The 15,264-nt window shown below is 36.1% G+C and overlaps 1 protein-coding gene across 1 annotated transcript; it reads left to right on the forward strand.

Moving 5' to 3' along the window:
- Nucleotides 1-13,134: 13,134 nt before the first annotated feature.
- On the forward strand, nt 13,135-13,596 carry LOC124189992 (keratin, type I cytoskeletal 9-like). The gene has a single exon (XM_046582503.1). The coding sequence runs from the start codon at nt 13,135-13,137 to the stop codon at nt 13,594-13,596; it is 462 nt and encodes a 153-aa protein (XP_046438459.1).
- Nucleotides 13,597-15,264: the final 1,668 nt, after the last annotated feature.

A 15,264-nucleotide genomic window follows, 5' to 3' on the forward strand; every position in this document is an offset into this window, starting at 1 on the left:
TTCCTTTCACATGTTCAATCAACGACGGTTAACGTCAAGCAAGTTCATGGTTGCATATTATTTCTACCTTTCTTTCTCAAGTAGCCCGGCTGTCCCGAATAAAGAAATGTTCTCGCTTTGTCAGTAAATCACTTCAAAGAACGAGGATTTTGTAAAAGTGAGATAAATGATAGTAGAACCATAATACAAATATAATTTTCCACAATAAGTCGGGCAGAAATGACGTGAATCGAGTCGTTAACTGGCAGAATGACTAACAATTTTGAATATAAATCAACATTAGATTGATTATATTGTTTAACTTTGCTTAATTTGAATTGAATTTAAAACAAATTTGAGTTAGATCCCTTTGAGATAAAAAGAGAGATAAAAAAACGTTAGCTATATTTAATACATGCAACTCATTATAAAATTAAAGTCTATATAATTGATTCGAAATATTTTGTCAAATTCAGGGTGTAAATAGGTTGGAGCAACGGTGCCAAGTAACAAAATTTTGAATAGGCTCACTAAGGGTTTTGTAAAATTCCTGGAAGCACAATTTATCTTAAGAATTGTTTTAACATGGCAACGTTGCCCTTTCCCTCCAAAAAAAGTGAGTAGTTCAGTTGATCTTGAATCGCTGGTCCAGCAAATACACAATTTATGTCGCTCTTAATATGTTTGTGATAATTCTGTATAGAAAAGTAATAATATGGGGATAATTGGGATATTTGACGAAATATAAAGGGCATAACTAATTGGAAATGTTATGAAGGATTCCATAAATTTCTTATTCGTTTTTTTCAACGCAAACGTTTCCACTATAGGTTACAACTTCTCGAATTGCCTCGTATTAATTTCTGCCACTTCACAGCTGTCCTTTTCGTGCTGGCTTTTCAAAACCTGGTAGCGAAAGTTAAGAGTATCTAATTCCAAAAGTAAATTCAACTATATTAATGACTTATAAGTATCTGTTTTCTTTACTCGTCTGAGTCAAGTCCTGACTTGTAAAATGGAGAGGAATCACTTTAACAGCTTCCATGGGAGAATTTTTGTCCTGTAGCTAGTTTTAAATTATTAAATTAGTTCCTTAATTCATAGAATATTGAGAATAGGACTTACAGCTTTTTCCGTTAACAGTTGGTCTTGTGTTATTAATATTTTTTGTTGATCAGGAACTTCAAAAACGTAGTAATCGTCCTCGACATCCTCTTTCTTGAAGAAATTTCCGTGTTTGCTCTTAAATACAACGTTATTGTCCATTTTCACCAAATTTGAAGAGGGTTTTCGATTTTGCCAATTATGCGGGAGAGAGCCCTTGAGATTTTTTTGTCGCGTTTCCGTCATCATTTTAGTAGTATTTATTTAATTTCGACTTTTTACTTCTAAACTAACAGGAAGCTTGCTTTCAATTAGACTCTATTACTCCTTCACTTGTTTTAGTAAAGAAAATTTTTGGTCCAAATCCATTTCGTGTTGAAGTAAATATTGAATCCTGCAAATAATTTTTTAGATATTGAAGATGGGTAGGGAGTAATTTAGTATCTCGTGCTCAATTCTTCCAATTCACAGACATCCTTAGCATTCTGGATTTTCAAATTATTACTGTTAAATTATTTACTATTAAAGTACTTACAACTTTTTCCGCTAACAGTCTGTCTTGAGTCAGACATAATGGCTGATCTGGAACCTCAGACTCGTAGTAAAAGTTTCCATTTTTGCAAAAAGTCGAAATTAAATAAATCCTACTAAAAAAACGGACTGATTGTATCTAATTTAAATTACCCTAACATACAACACACATCACACATCACACAAGAACATACAAAAACAGTAAAACACATACTCACATGAGGAGGAATAATCCAAATGAGGGAAACACGAAAAAAAAATCTTAAGGGCTCTGCCTTTCACCACCTCCAGAACGCGACTAATCTAAAACGAGTCAGGTCGGGCTTAATGGTCATTGTATTTTAGCTTTATTCAATCCTTGTATCCACCACGTCCTCTTTCTTAAACAAGTTTCCATTTTTGCTTTTTGAAAACAATGTCTTGATCCATTTCTTTCGAGAATTTTGCAAATTTTTGTCGTGTTTCGGTCATTTGGATTATTCCTTGTCTAATGTAAGTATGTTATTTTGTGATGTGTTTTAGGTTAAGTTTAGTTAGTGAGCTATTTAATTTAAACTTTTGTATTCTAAACTGTCAGTAAGCTTACTTTTAAAGAACATCCTTTTACTATTTCAGTTTCTTTAGTTCCCCAATACTTTTGTCCAAATCTGTTTCATATTGGAGCAGATCCTTAAGCCTGCAAATAATTTTTTAGCTTTTTTTGCATGATAGGGAGTAATTTAGTACCTTTTGTTGATATCTTCCATTTCACAGAGCTCCTCTTCATGTTTGCTTTTCAGATTGGTGTAGCGTAAGATGAGAGATTCCAACTCTTTTTCCAACTCGAGCTTTGTTGATTTGAGCGGAATGACTTTTACAGATTCCTTATGTGTATGGTTGACCGTTGGCTAGTTTAAAATAGTTAGATTAGGTATTTAATTTATAGAATACCTTACTGGTATTCGACTAACAGCTTTTTCAGGTGTCTGTTCTTTTTCTAGAATTTGGGATTGGTCCGGCATCAGACTCGTAAAATACATCTTCAATGTCTTCTTTTGTGAAGATATTCCCTTTTTTGTTTTGAAAATTACTAATTCGTTCATTTTAAATCGGTCAAAGATTATGCAAATATGCGGGAGGTTTCTTTAATCTTTTCATTTAGCCTGCAAATAATTTTTTAGTTTTTTAAGCATGATAGGGAGAAATTTAGATAGGATAAATTATGATAGGTTAAATTAGGTTTATTTAGTTTAGTTTAGGTCAGTTTAGTTTGAAATTTAGAATTTCAGTGTGTATAGTTTATACTAATAGTAAGTTTGAATAGACTCTGTGCTATTACTACTTTAGCTTCTTTCGTTGACAATTTATCTTATCTAGATCCACTTCATAGACGAGTAATTTTTGAATCCTGCAAAATTGTTTCAGATATTGAAGCATGATGGGGAATAATGAATTAATGATGTTAGTACTTGCATTTATTTCTGCCAAGTGACAGCTGTCCTTCTCGTGCTTGCTTTTCAAAATTTTGTAAATAAACTTTAGAGTCTCCAACTCCTAGAGTAAATTCAATTATTTTAATGACTTATAAGTATTTGTTTTCTTTACTTGCCTTAGTCAATTCCTGACTTGTAGATGGGAGCGGAAAAACTTTCACCGATTCCATGGGTGGATTTGCTGACTTTTGCTAGTTTTAAATTGTTAATTAGGTATTTAATTTATAGTATATTAAGAATACATTACTGTTATAGGACTTACAGCTTGTTCCAGTAACAATTGGTCTTGTGACAGACATTCTGGTTGATCAGGAACTTCAGATTCGTAGTAATAATCTACCACGTCCTCTTTCTTGAACAAGTTGCCGTTTTTGGTTTAGTTCAATTCAATTATTTTAATTACTTTGAAGTATTTGTTATCTTTACTTGCCTGATTCAGTTCCAGATTTGTAGATTTGAGCGGAATCACTTTTACAGATTCCTTATGTGTGAATGGGTGACCTTTTTCTAGTTTAGAATAGTCAGATTAGGTATTTAATTTATAGAAAACCTTACTGGTATACGACTTACAGCTTTTTCCGGTGCCGGTTCTTTTACTAGTTTCTCGGATTTGTCCGGCATTTCGGATTCGTAATAGACATCTTCAATGTCTTCCTTTTTGAAGAGATTCCCATGTTTAGTTTTGAAAACGATTTCTTCATCCATGTTAACCAAATTAGTCGAGGATTTTGCAAATATTTGGGAGAGGGACGGGTTTCTTTAAGCTTTTTTGCGAAAATGTGGCTCCTCCCCCTTGGCGTTGCCAGCTGTTTCGAAATCGTCCTTCATTCCAAGAAATACTGAGTTTGTACCATGGGGCTTAGATAAATGGGACAGCACAATAGATGTCTAGAAATGAACGGGCAACACATTAGTGTATGCACCGGCTAAAACAACAAAAATTTTTTTTCCGCAAATTTAGTAAATACCTGCAGAAATGCATATACATTCAAAATCACTACCAATTTTTCTTTGTTAAAAAAATTTAAGAAATTCTAATCACAAATTATCCGGGCTGTCCTTGGGGATCTACGGAAATTTGGGTGATTCTGGCTTCCTCTTCACCTTCCGCTGCCTCTTGTTCTTGACATTGGCTGCCATTAGACGTAAGGCAGCCAAACAGAAAGATTTGCTGCCACTGAAAGTTAACTTGCCTGCGTTTTCCTTGTCGGCCACCATTTACTGGATTTTAAATTATTCAACTGTCAATGATGGTTTCGCCTTCTCCTTTTTCTTTTCATATTCATCCAGCCCCTTCTCCTGCACTAGCTCCCTTTGGCAGTCCGTGAAGTCTACAAGCACCGACTCTTCCCTTCAAACCATACGGAAAAGATTTCGTCGAAGTGGATATTTTTTTTTGGATTTCTAGTGGAAATGTTTGAATAGTTTGTTATTAATATTTACAGGTGGTCCTGTGGATTCAGCTAAACTATTGATTTCTCTTAAACAAGCAGGGTCAGGAGTTCTTTCGCGCCCTCTTCCTTTTTGAGGGCAAACGCGAACGTAATTGAAGAGAAATTTGGTTTATTTTTAGTTTTAGTTTTTAGAAAAAAGTCTTAATAGTAATTCTGATAATAGCAACTTAAAGTTAGTACAACAGGGACCGGTGCAATTTTTCCGCAAAACCCTTGTCCTTGGTCCACACCTTTAGCCAAACCATTTTCCACTTGTTCTTCATCTTCCCCCTGTCTTTGGTCCTCCACCAGTTAGACGATTTCCCATAGGGATACAAAATGCCATTGGCAGCGGAGTTTGTCCTCCAAATATATTTGTTGTTTTAATTATACCCAATTATTACCAACATTTTACCACCGACCTGTAGCGACATAACGACGGAACATGACGACAGAAAATTTTTAAAAATTTTTACTTTCTTTGTTTTCATATCTATGTACATCAATCGACGCAGAATTGTAAGGCGAATCGATTGATGTGCAATGTTTATAATTTTTTTGTATAGTTTTTGCATTATTTAAAAAAATAGATTTGAGTGACAAGAGGATCGAATCTTAGCAGATCCAAAAAAGCTGTCGTCATAATTTTTCTTTCCCGTTCCACTTGTTTATCAATATTTTTAAAAGGCGTAATAATTCAGTAATTTTAGTGAAAAAAATTTTGAAAAAAATCGAGCAGTTAGTTTTATAATGACTACCATTCCCCAAAATGGTGTATCTTTCGTCCGGAATGTTTCTTATTGTAAAATAATTAAAGTCTTAGCGATTTTTAATTTAATTTCCATGCCCGTAACCCCATTTTGCTTGAAAACCACCAAAAAATGTTTGGATGGCGTACAAAAAGTTTCAAAATCACTTATATGTAGTTGCAGTCTTGCTCCCATGATGTCTCCATGATAGGAATTTCGGACAGACTTCACTGTCCACTCGATCCGGTCGATCTTTATGGATTCAGGGGAAATATCTGTATGGCAGTGTGGGTTAATGTTCGCTTATAAACATGGTTCAAATCTCATGACTGCAATAATTGTAAATTGTAAATAATAAAATTAAAGATTGTGTTACGTGCTAATAATAAATTTTTTTTTACTTATTTCAATAATTGTTACAATTATGGATATATTTAAGGTTTAAGAAGAAGCCATTGTCATTGTTACGTATGAAGCTAGCTGATGTCCATATTATCTCTTATCACTATTACGCTATTTTTCATTTTTTATTGAATCTTCGATTAAAAGATTCAGATAAATATATAGTGACAGATTTACCCTTCAATGGGATCGAACGTCAGTCATTACACACAAGAAGCTGATCTTATACCGCTGAGCTATATCGACATGGGAAAGCGGACAAGAGTCACAATTGTGTAGTCATATTTTTTGTCGGCTGCTGTCCAGAATTCGCATCAAGGGATTCAAGGGGAAAGAACCGTCATTAATTAGACGATTTATGTTCACGTCATGTAACCATCATGCAGCTGGGCATAAGGAGGACATTATTCTGCATTTATTCATACTAATTTTTCATTAAATAGCTTAATATAAAAATTATTAAAAAATTTTCAAATTTTGGTGGTTTTCGGACATTCGCGTCACGTATGGCCGACTTTCAATGTTAATTTCTCCATAATTCCAATACAGATTTCAATTTGGTTTTTTGTTTTGGAATTCTAGAACTATTTTCTCTAGTGAAAGATAGTAAGCTAAAGTGATTTGCAAAATATTATTTTAAGTTGTTAAGTCGTTTTGATCCCAAGTCGAAAAGTTTGGGCAGACGAAATCAGTTTTTGACAGCTCAATGTTTTGATTTTTTAAATCAAAATATCTCAAAATACTTCCATTGCACTGTGTTACATGTCTTAAGCAATTTTACTAAGAATAAAAAACTGCGTCGATTGATAGTTTTTTTTAATATTTCTGTCCGGAATTCGAAAAAATGTCCGGGGCATTCGCGTTTTGTCCGGAAATTCGCATTTTGGGTTTACACACAAACGCCATAAGTCGGATCGCTGTCCGGAATTCGCTGTTTTACCCTACCAAGATGCCACAGTGAGTAGCCCAGTGTTCGGCATTTTTGGCAGCTATTTTGACAAATATAATCAAATCAGAAAACTCCGATTCTGATGGTGTCAGCGTCAGACCTAAGTGGTCTGGTACATCTGTACAAGTACAAATTAAAATAGGTCAGCATTAACATCTGATGACTTTACTACTATTTTTCAACCCTTTGTCAAGGTTAAACTTATTAGTTGTTTCATTAAGCGTATTTATTATTTAAGTTCTAATGCTTCATCTAATTTTGGTTTTCTGTAGACGCCAATGACTACACGATTACAAAAGAATGTCAAAGAGCTGTTTCCCAACCAACCTAGCGAAAACAAAATGCTCTGCCATGCCCGCTTCACAATAGTTCCCTCTTAAAAACCATAAAGGCAACCATTTTATGACAACATTATTATTATGTCATTATTAATTACGTCATTAAAGCAAAAATCCATGACAGCTAGAAAAAAGCGGAATTCACTATTTGGTTTTCTGAAGAATTCCGCAAAAATGGTTTATTCAGGTACTGGTTGGCTGGTTGAAATGCCTTAGTCACCGTTTCCAAAAACATGAAAATCCTCAATACTGCCAAATCCGGCCTCCTTGGGTGACGGACTCATTGTTAATTTTTTTATGGACAGATATGATTCAACAACTCACATTATTCTACCAGATGAACGATCGAGAGGTCTTAAGGTATCCTAAAGAACAGATTTTACGTGTTACATAGAGAGATAAGGATGTCACCGACAAAAGCATCTTGGTGATACCGGTCCTTCCTATACTGTTAACTAATTTGTTTTATTTAACTTCAATATCTATGGCATGACGCATAACGCATCATGTTTTTTGTTCATGAAGGTGTTTTCAAGACAAAAATGAAGGACAAAAATATTCCATACATATAAGAGAGAACAGGTCTTTTGAACGTTATCATATGGCGAAAGATAATATTTCAAAGCAAACGCATTCGTTCATTTGCGCGTTAGCCGCTGTCTCACTGGAATCGCAGCGAGAAAATGTTTTGGTTTTTAAAGTCTCCCGCAGAGTTTACGGCCCATTTGACCTGCTATTCTATGATGGTCTCTACTGGGCTTGAATCTGGAGTAGTGCTGTTTCCGGTACTCTGGAGAGCCAGAATATAAGAGTTACCGGAAGGATCGACGGACTGGGGCGTCAAATCTGCTGGCGCAGACCAGCAGCAGATTTCTGAACTGTTTTTCGGCTGAGTAGTGGTCGCCATTTTAGTACGAGCAGCATTGTTGCATTGATATATGTTATCATCATTGATAAATACCTGATGATTCTATCACTCTCGTCATCCTGCTGAAGAAAGGAAACATTTTCATCATCCTCCTTCTTGCTTTTTGCAGCAAGCAGTGTGCTACTAGTTGAACTTCCCAATAGGTGGTCGATAATTTCAACTTCGTTCATTAAGTCAACACCCTTCTCTGTGTCTATAGCTATCTAATTTTAACAAATAGTTGATGGTAAACAGTATATTGAATTTATTTCTAATAAATCTACATCAATTTCAGCAGCCACAGAAGGATTTCAACACCCAAATACTGCTCCCAATATTTTTGGAATAAGTCACAGAGTTTTCCAACCGATGGCCGCCACTTCAAATTTGTAATATAATTGCTCGATATGAAACACTGCACTTTGACATTGTACATTAACTGTTTCATTCAATCCTAAATAGTGATTGCGAATTACTCCCTTTTCTTTGCTTTCAAAATTGTTCCATTTCCTACGAACATTTTCCTATGGCAATCGGGATAATCCATGGTAATAAATCAATAATAATAGCCATTATCATTAAAGCACTTCGTGTATCATGTTCAAAATTATTTTGTTATAATTAAGTGAAGATTCAAGTGATGATGGATAAACTGGATTGCGTAGTAGTTGAACATAAGCGAGCATATTATCATTAATAAGCTTATTACATCATCAGTCTCAACTTTGAGAAAATTATTGTTGACTAAAGATTTAGACTTAAATGAAGGTTAAAAAGGCTCAAGTGATCATGAAACATGTTGTCCTGAAACTCGTCGACGAATTGAATTTATATCAAAAGAAAATAAGTATATAAGAGGAATGGAAAATGTTGAATGTTCATGAAACTTTATATTATTTCTACTGCCTTAGAACTCCCAACGTTATGGAATGAGATATCGTTCTTATAACAGAAGTAAATAACACAAGTACTTGTCAAATTATATTTAGAGAAAAAATTACATATAAATTACAAAAATACTAAGGGTCAAAATTGTGAAACCAGCAAAACAATGGCATAAGAAAAATGTGTTATCATATCTGTCTTAATATCCACCATATATCTTCTGCTGAGATCTGAAAAGTAGATTGTACACCTAACAATGTATCAGAAAACTGAATAAACAATAAATAAGTAATGAGGACTAAAAGTAACAAAAAATCTCGACCAAACCTGAATGATTTATATATTTAAGACATCAACAGTAGCCCTAGTAGATGAAGGTTTAAAGGATTTCTTATATTCAAAATTTTAGTCTTTTCTTTAAGGAAATTTAAAAGAAAACCTAATGATGTGATGCGGACAGTTGCGCCGTGAGTGCATGTCATCATGACAATTCCTGTAATGTCTAAATTCTTAGCCTTTTAGTTTTGCGACCGCAGAGCCTGAAAACTCGAGGATCCACAAGGTTCACCCTAGAAATAACCGTACAACAATTTATGAACATAGATCGTGATTTTTATCAAACTTAAAGGTTTCCCTAACTTCACCTCCCATTTTAAGTGTGTACGAGCTGGTCTTTGTCATCCTCAATATAATTTCTTTTCCATATAAAGACTCGCCATCTCGACTAAATTAATAAAATCAGCTTTAAATTGAGTTTTTGATTGAAATTTATTTAGTCGAGCTGCAACAAAGTAAGAATAATCAATAAGAATAATCATAATAAGAATAATCAAAGTCGCTGGTACTGACGACATCATCTGAAGTGTCAGCCACTTCATCTTCTTCTTCAATCTCGACATGGTCCCAGGAAATGGTGATGCTGATGTCCGTCACATACTGACACTGAAGTCCAGCTGGCGGCGGACAACAATCGGCGGACAACGACTCTGCCATCAATCATGGACGAGGAGCTTGGTGCAAGTCCTATCTGGGAGCTGTTACCCAGCGACGTGCATGAAGTGTTCATTACTTCAAAAGACTTCAGCGATTTAGAAATGTTATCAATCCGATGTTTCCCACGAGTCGCAATCCAGAAAACGGGAGTTTTAAAAGATTCGCGATTCTCCAGTAATTTTGACAGGCGGTCAATCAGTGGATCTTGGGAGTGGTCCATTTTCAAGATTAAAACTCTGGTGCGTTTCCCATCACCGTAGGATGTATTACTCTTGATTTCTTCTAAATCAGACATGGGCAAATTGGTGCCTGACAGAATTGAACACATAATCTCCGCTTCTTGGTGACGATGCATCAACCAATGTGTCATTTTGGTCAGCAAACTTGCAATAGTTTTCATTTTGACTAACATTTGCTGCGGAGGGTCCATATTTATGTTGAATTGCGAGTACGAACTATCAATTTTTTTCCGGAGCAGAGTCAGGAGATCGAGAAACTGACACATCACCTTCCCAAGTGGAGGAACGCGATCGTTGGATGGGTATTTCGAAATCTTCAACATGGCGAGTTGCCTTTCCATTTCGAACTCGACGTCGTTCATCTTCTCCAACCAAAACCGAGCTTCAACTTGTGCCGGAATACATTGCAAGATAATCTCGATCGGCTTCCACTTTTCTTCATTGGTAGAATTAATGGCGTCTCTCAAAATTTTACAGGAGTCCTCGAGCGTTCCGTTCATCTTGACGTTACCTGCGTTGATGCTGGAATAGATGGTGCATCTAACGGAGTCTAATTCGGTCGGTTTTTCATCGGCAACAATTTTTTGAACGATGGTCTTGAAGTCTTGAAGGCTGCCAAATAAAGATTTCCTTCGGCGCTGGCTTTAGACTCGCATTGCAAATCGAGAGGTCGTCGCATCGAAATTATTAGCTCGGCTCTGTAAAAGACCTTCTCCACCACATGTGTAGCCTTGCCACCAGTATTCTGCCGATACTCATTCATCTTGGGTTTATGTAAATACTGTGGAATGAGAACCTCAGTTCGTCTGGTGATGCGGAAGATGACGTCAACTTGTGCCGTGCTTGCGTCTTCGTTTAGAGCAGGTTCTAGGTAACCGGCAAACCAGAGACGCTTTAAGTCTATGGATCCTGCTTCAATGCTTTGATCCAGGTGGGAATTGATGCCTAGCATGTGACGCTTGAATTTGTCTGGTTGCTGGAATAAGAACGAGCTCTCCACTTCGCAAGTGCGACTGATGTCTACGCTGTAACTAAGTCTGATGGAACCTGTTGATTATTAGGAATATGGATCGAATGGAGGAATTAATTAAAGGAACATACATTACATTACGTATAAAGGTAGGAGCCCTAATTATTAATCTATACTTAAAAAAGACAAAAAAAAATAATAACACCAAGTAAAATTATCTATTGAATTCTTAAACAAAATTATGGTAGCAGCTACCAGGTAGTAGAAATCAATTCAGACATTTTTCTGCCGATAACTAAATAATTATTGCTACCAATGATACTTGATATTAATGAAAACATTTGCCTGCTACTAAACTGTTATCCAGCAAAACAAAACACAAATTTCAATTCGAAAAATGTACATTATAATTGTGAAAGTCTCCGACGTAGACATCGCGGCCCATAGCAGATAATCGAATGGGCTCCATTCTCTCTCAACTATAACAAAACAAAGAAAACAATGACTTGAAAGTTGTTTTGCATAAAATTATTTAAAAAAAACCACGTCAGGTTACTCCATAAATAAAACACAACATTTTGACATTTCTTAAATAAATCCAAGTAACCATTAAAACACTAATACAAATATTGAATTCAGGTAGATAACACATAACTTATACATAGCAAAGGTTAGTAAATAAATAATAATACCGTCTTGAAATCACAAAGAAAAATGGTTTCCACTGCTGATATTTTGGCTGATCGGAGCTCTGGAAAATGCGTCCTTAAACTTGGCCCTCACTGTCACTGACCACTGCCATCGTCAATAAATCGACAAAAAATATAAACTTATTTAAAATAAGTCATGCATAATAGTTTAAATAGACAAAAAAATATTCTAATTACCACGAAAACTCGAAAAAACAACACGTTCAACCAATTTTTTAAGAGCTCAAGTAGTATTGCACACTCAATGACTCACAGTTATCGTCTCCACGCTGAGCCCATCTGAAATAAACAACCACGTTTATCGATCGAACAATACTATGGCATGCCGTGGGGACAATTATACGATACAATTATACGCTTAAATATTAAAGAATACTTATTTATATTCTTCAATTTTACGCTTAAATATTAAAGAATACTTATTTATATTCTTCAATTTTACGCTTAAATATCAAAGTATGTGCTTAATTATGTTCAATTCGCTTATCTTTCTATTAACTTTTAATGTGTTTAAGTCTTAAGTTTAAAAATATAATTTTCAATGTTGAACGCTAATAAAGTAGAAGTCTAGATTGAAATTTCGAATAGCGATCGCTGAAATTTGAAGTCTCAAGTATATGAATTCGGTGTCTACTAGCGCCACCTATCAGTGAATATACATACTCAAACGGGCAATAGCTGTATTTAGGTATTGTTCATTATTCTGCGGAATGTCGCGGGAGCACAAATCGAACAAGTCCTTCGAACGTTGATTTCGTTTACCGTCGTAAAATTACGAGTTCTAATTCGCAAGCCAGTTCGAAACAAGCATACCCAAGATGTGACCTATTAACATGGGAACCTATTTCAAATGGTAAATTTCACATCAGATTGAAGATAAAGATACGACGACAAATAGTCGGGAATTGAAAGTGTATTCCGTTTGTCACTTCTCCATGTTAAGTCTCATCGATTGAAGATACAAGTAGTCACACACAATCGGCATCAGGCGGAACGTCATCACTACCTTACGTCCATGGAGTTTGTTATTATTGAAACTTCAAAATATATACAATATTTCGGCATATGCCACTAAGTTTGATTTTCTCTTCAAAGTGGAGCGGAACGATCCTTCCGGACTGCGGATGGCTTTTTAATCTGACCGCGAATGCCGGAAACGGTGCGAATGAATGCTACATCGAATTTGGCCACTTCCAGGGTCGAAATCGGTAATTCGGGCACCAAATGGTAAAAGCAATGAACACGCAGTTCCAAGTGCAAAACTAAAAGGCAGGTGTCGGCTAGGTCTCAGGTGTCGACTCTTGTCGGGAAGTTGCTGAAGACATCATGATTAATAATTCGGAAAAAATCGGAGGTCCTGGTGTGATTGTCAATCCAAATTTGTATATTTTACAGAACTCGTACCGCAGAGACCTGATTTTTTTCTCTCTTCAGTTATTTATCGTGTAACCCTGTCGAGTTGACTAATTGAGAATGTCGAATTTCCGGATGTTGGCTGGGAGCTGCAATCAAGGAAGCGGGGGTGGAGGAAGCCACCGAGGTGGTCGCAGCGGAGCTGGAGGAAGCCGTGGTGGAGGAAGCGGAGGTGCGGAACGAAGAGTTGGAAAAGCTGGAGGCTCTTCCAAAGGAGGTTCTTCTGGGGTCGGTGGATTCAGAGGCTCTTCCAGAGGAAGGTTCGGTGGTCCATCTTCAGGCGGCGCTCACGGAAGTGGAGGTGGTGGCGGCGGCGCTGGACAAGACTGGTTTTGTCGAAACTGTGGATCATACAATTTTGGTAGCCGCCCATCCTGCATCCGCTGTGCTCGCGTGAAAAATTATCTTTCCCCGGATAAAAAAGTTGAAGCTATGGATGTAGACAAAACAACCCCTCTGCAGGGGCCCAGATGTCTTCTTTGTCTATGTATGCCCGGCTGCACCTACGGAAGCCACCCCTGAACTTTGTGGTGCCAGCACGTTTTATCAAATGACTACAAACTAAGCGAATCGTGTCATAATTTTCAATGCAGCGTGGAATCCCTCGCACGATGATCAAAGTATTCATCGCGTTTATCGGTGAGTGTTTAACTTCTACTTTCATCTCAACCCTTAAACAACGGAAACTTATAATTTTTATAACTTAATTCTGTGTCAACCAAATTTGGAAAAAGTAAAGACTTGATACGTATTACGATTAGTAAAGTAAAGCAAAGTAAAGGTAAAATTTTCTCAGCCCATGTTCCCACTCTCGAATTTTTGTCGAGTTCCAAAGATGTTATTAGAATGGAGATGGTTCCAAATGATTCGGAATTCTTTGTTTCTTGGTCCACAAAACCAGGATATAAAGCTTATGGACGTGATTGTCAAAATGGTATGTATTTAATTTTTCTGTTTTCCCAGTTTTAAACCTACTTTATTCCATGGAAAGATGTTAAATGAAAATTAAATGAAATAATAAATAGGTTCTCCCGGTTCTCAATTCTTGCAACACTTGTGTGATGTCTTTAGTCAGCGTAAAATGGATCTTCTTTCGATGATGACACTTGTCAATCGAAAAGTGTCCCACGACGGAATGTTTGGTCACAAAGAATTGGAAATGCCGCAATTCACCTCGAGTCTTACAAGTAAGTTTAGATCTTCCGTATTTTTTTCTAGTAGTTTCAAAGACTAGTATTCATTGATGAATAACCAGACACTATAGACTAAAAATTAGTTTTCTGTGGAAAGATGTTTAGATTCATGAAAAGCTTGTATAAAGTCCGTGAGAAAAATCACAAGACACTAGATCTGTGTACAATGATGACACGTCAACAAACGAGTGCCTGATGACGATTTTTTCGTCGTATGGTGTTTAATAGTTTGTTAACGAATAACAATAGTTTATGAAAGAATAAGAATAAGATTAAAGAAGAAGTTGCCAAAAGAGTAGCAAGACTTGTTATGAGCACTCAACATATGAGCTCCTCAAGTCGTTCTATGCTAGAACATTTAGAAGAAGGAAAGAGTTTGTAGAGCTCTTCACCATGCAGTCTGGCATCGTGAGTGAGCAAGACGCGTCGTCTGCTACTGGCTTTCGTTTTGATCTTAATTCCCTTACTTTTGGCTCGGTTGCCATATTGAATTAAATCGACTTGGCAGTTTCTACTGAAATAACGTTGTAAACAAATTTAGGCAAATTGTTAGATATAAGGTATCCAAAAACACAAAATTATCACCTGGTTTTAACAAGCTGTCCGCCACTCAAACAGACCGTTTTGAGGGATTTTGCGAAAATCATTGCTAGGGTTTAAAAAATTAACAAATAGGTGGCTTTTATGTTAAATTTTTTTCGCTTAGTCGATTGGTGAAAACCGCAATCGCCTAGCTTTTTTCTTTTGGGAGATATCTAAGAAAAGCTGTGGGTGGGGGGTAGCCGAAATTTTGATTTTGTTGGTTTTTGTTTTTATACAGCTGTTTTCTCGTCAACTGCTGCACCTAAAAATATTCTGATTAGTTTAAAATGATGGGATAGCCAACCCTCTTTAAACAATCACACTTCACCTTTTTTAATACTCTGCTCAGAAGCCGAGATATTAACGATTTAATTTTTTGAAAGAAATTCCCAAAAATTTCGTTTTTGGCCATGCC

This window comes from Daphnia pulex, chromosome 3 (assembly GCF_021134715.1).
Source record: "Daphnia pulex isolate KAP4 chromosome 3, ASM2113471v1".
Taxonomy (NCBI): domain Eukaryota; kingdom Metazoa; phylum Arthropoda; class Branchiopoda; order Diplostraca; family Daphniidae; genus Daphnia; species Daphnia pulex.

What these genes read in the sequence shown, in the direction of transcription:
- LOC124189992 (XM_046582503.1), top strand. Translation starts at nt 13,135, where the DNA reads ATGTCGAATTTCCGGATGTTGGCTGGGAGCTGCAATCAAGGAAGCGGG.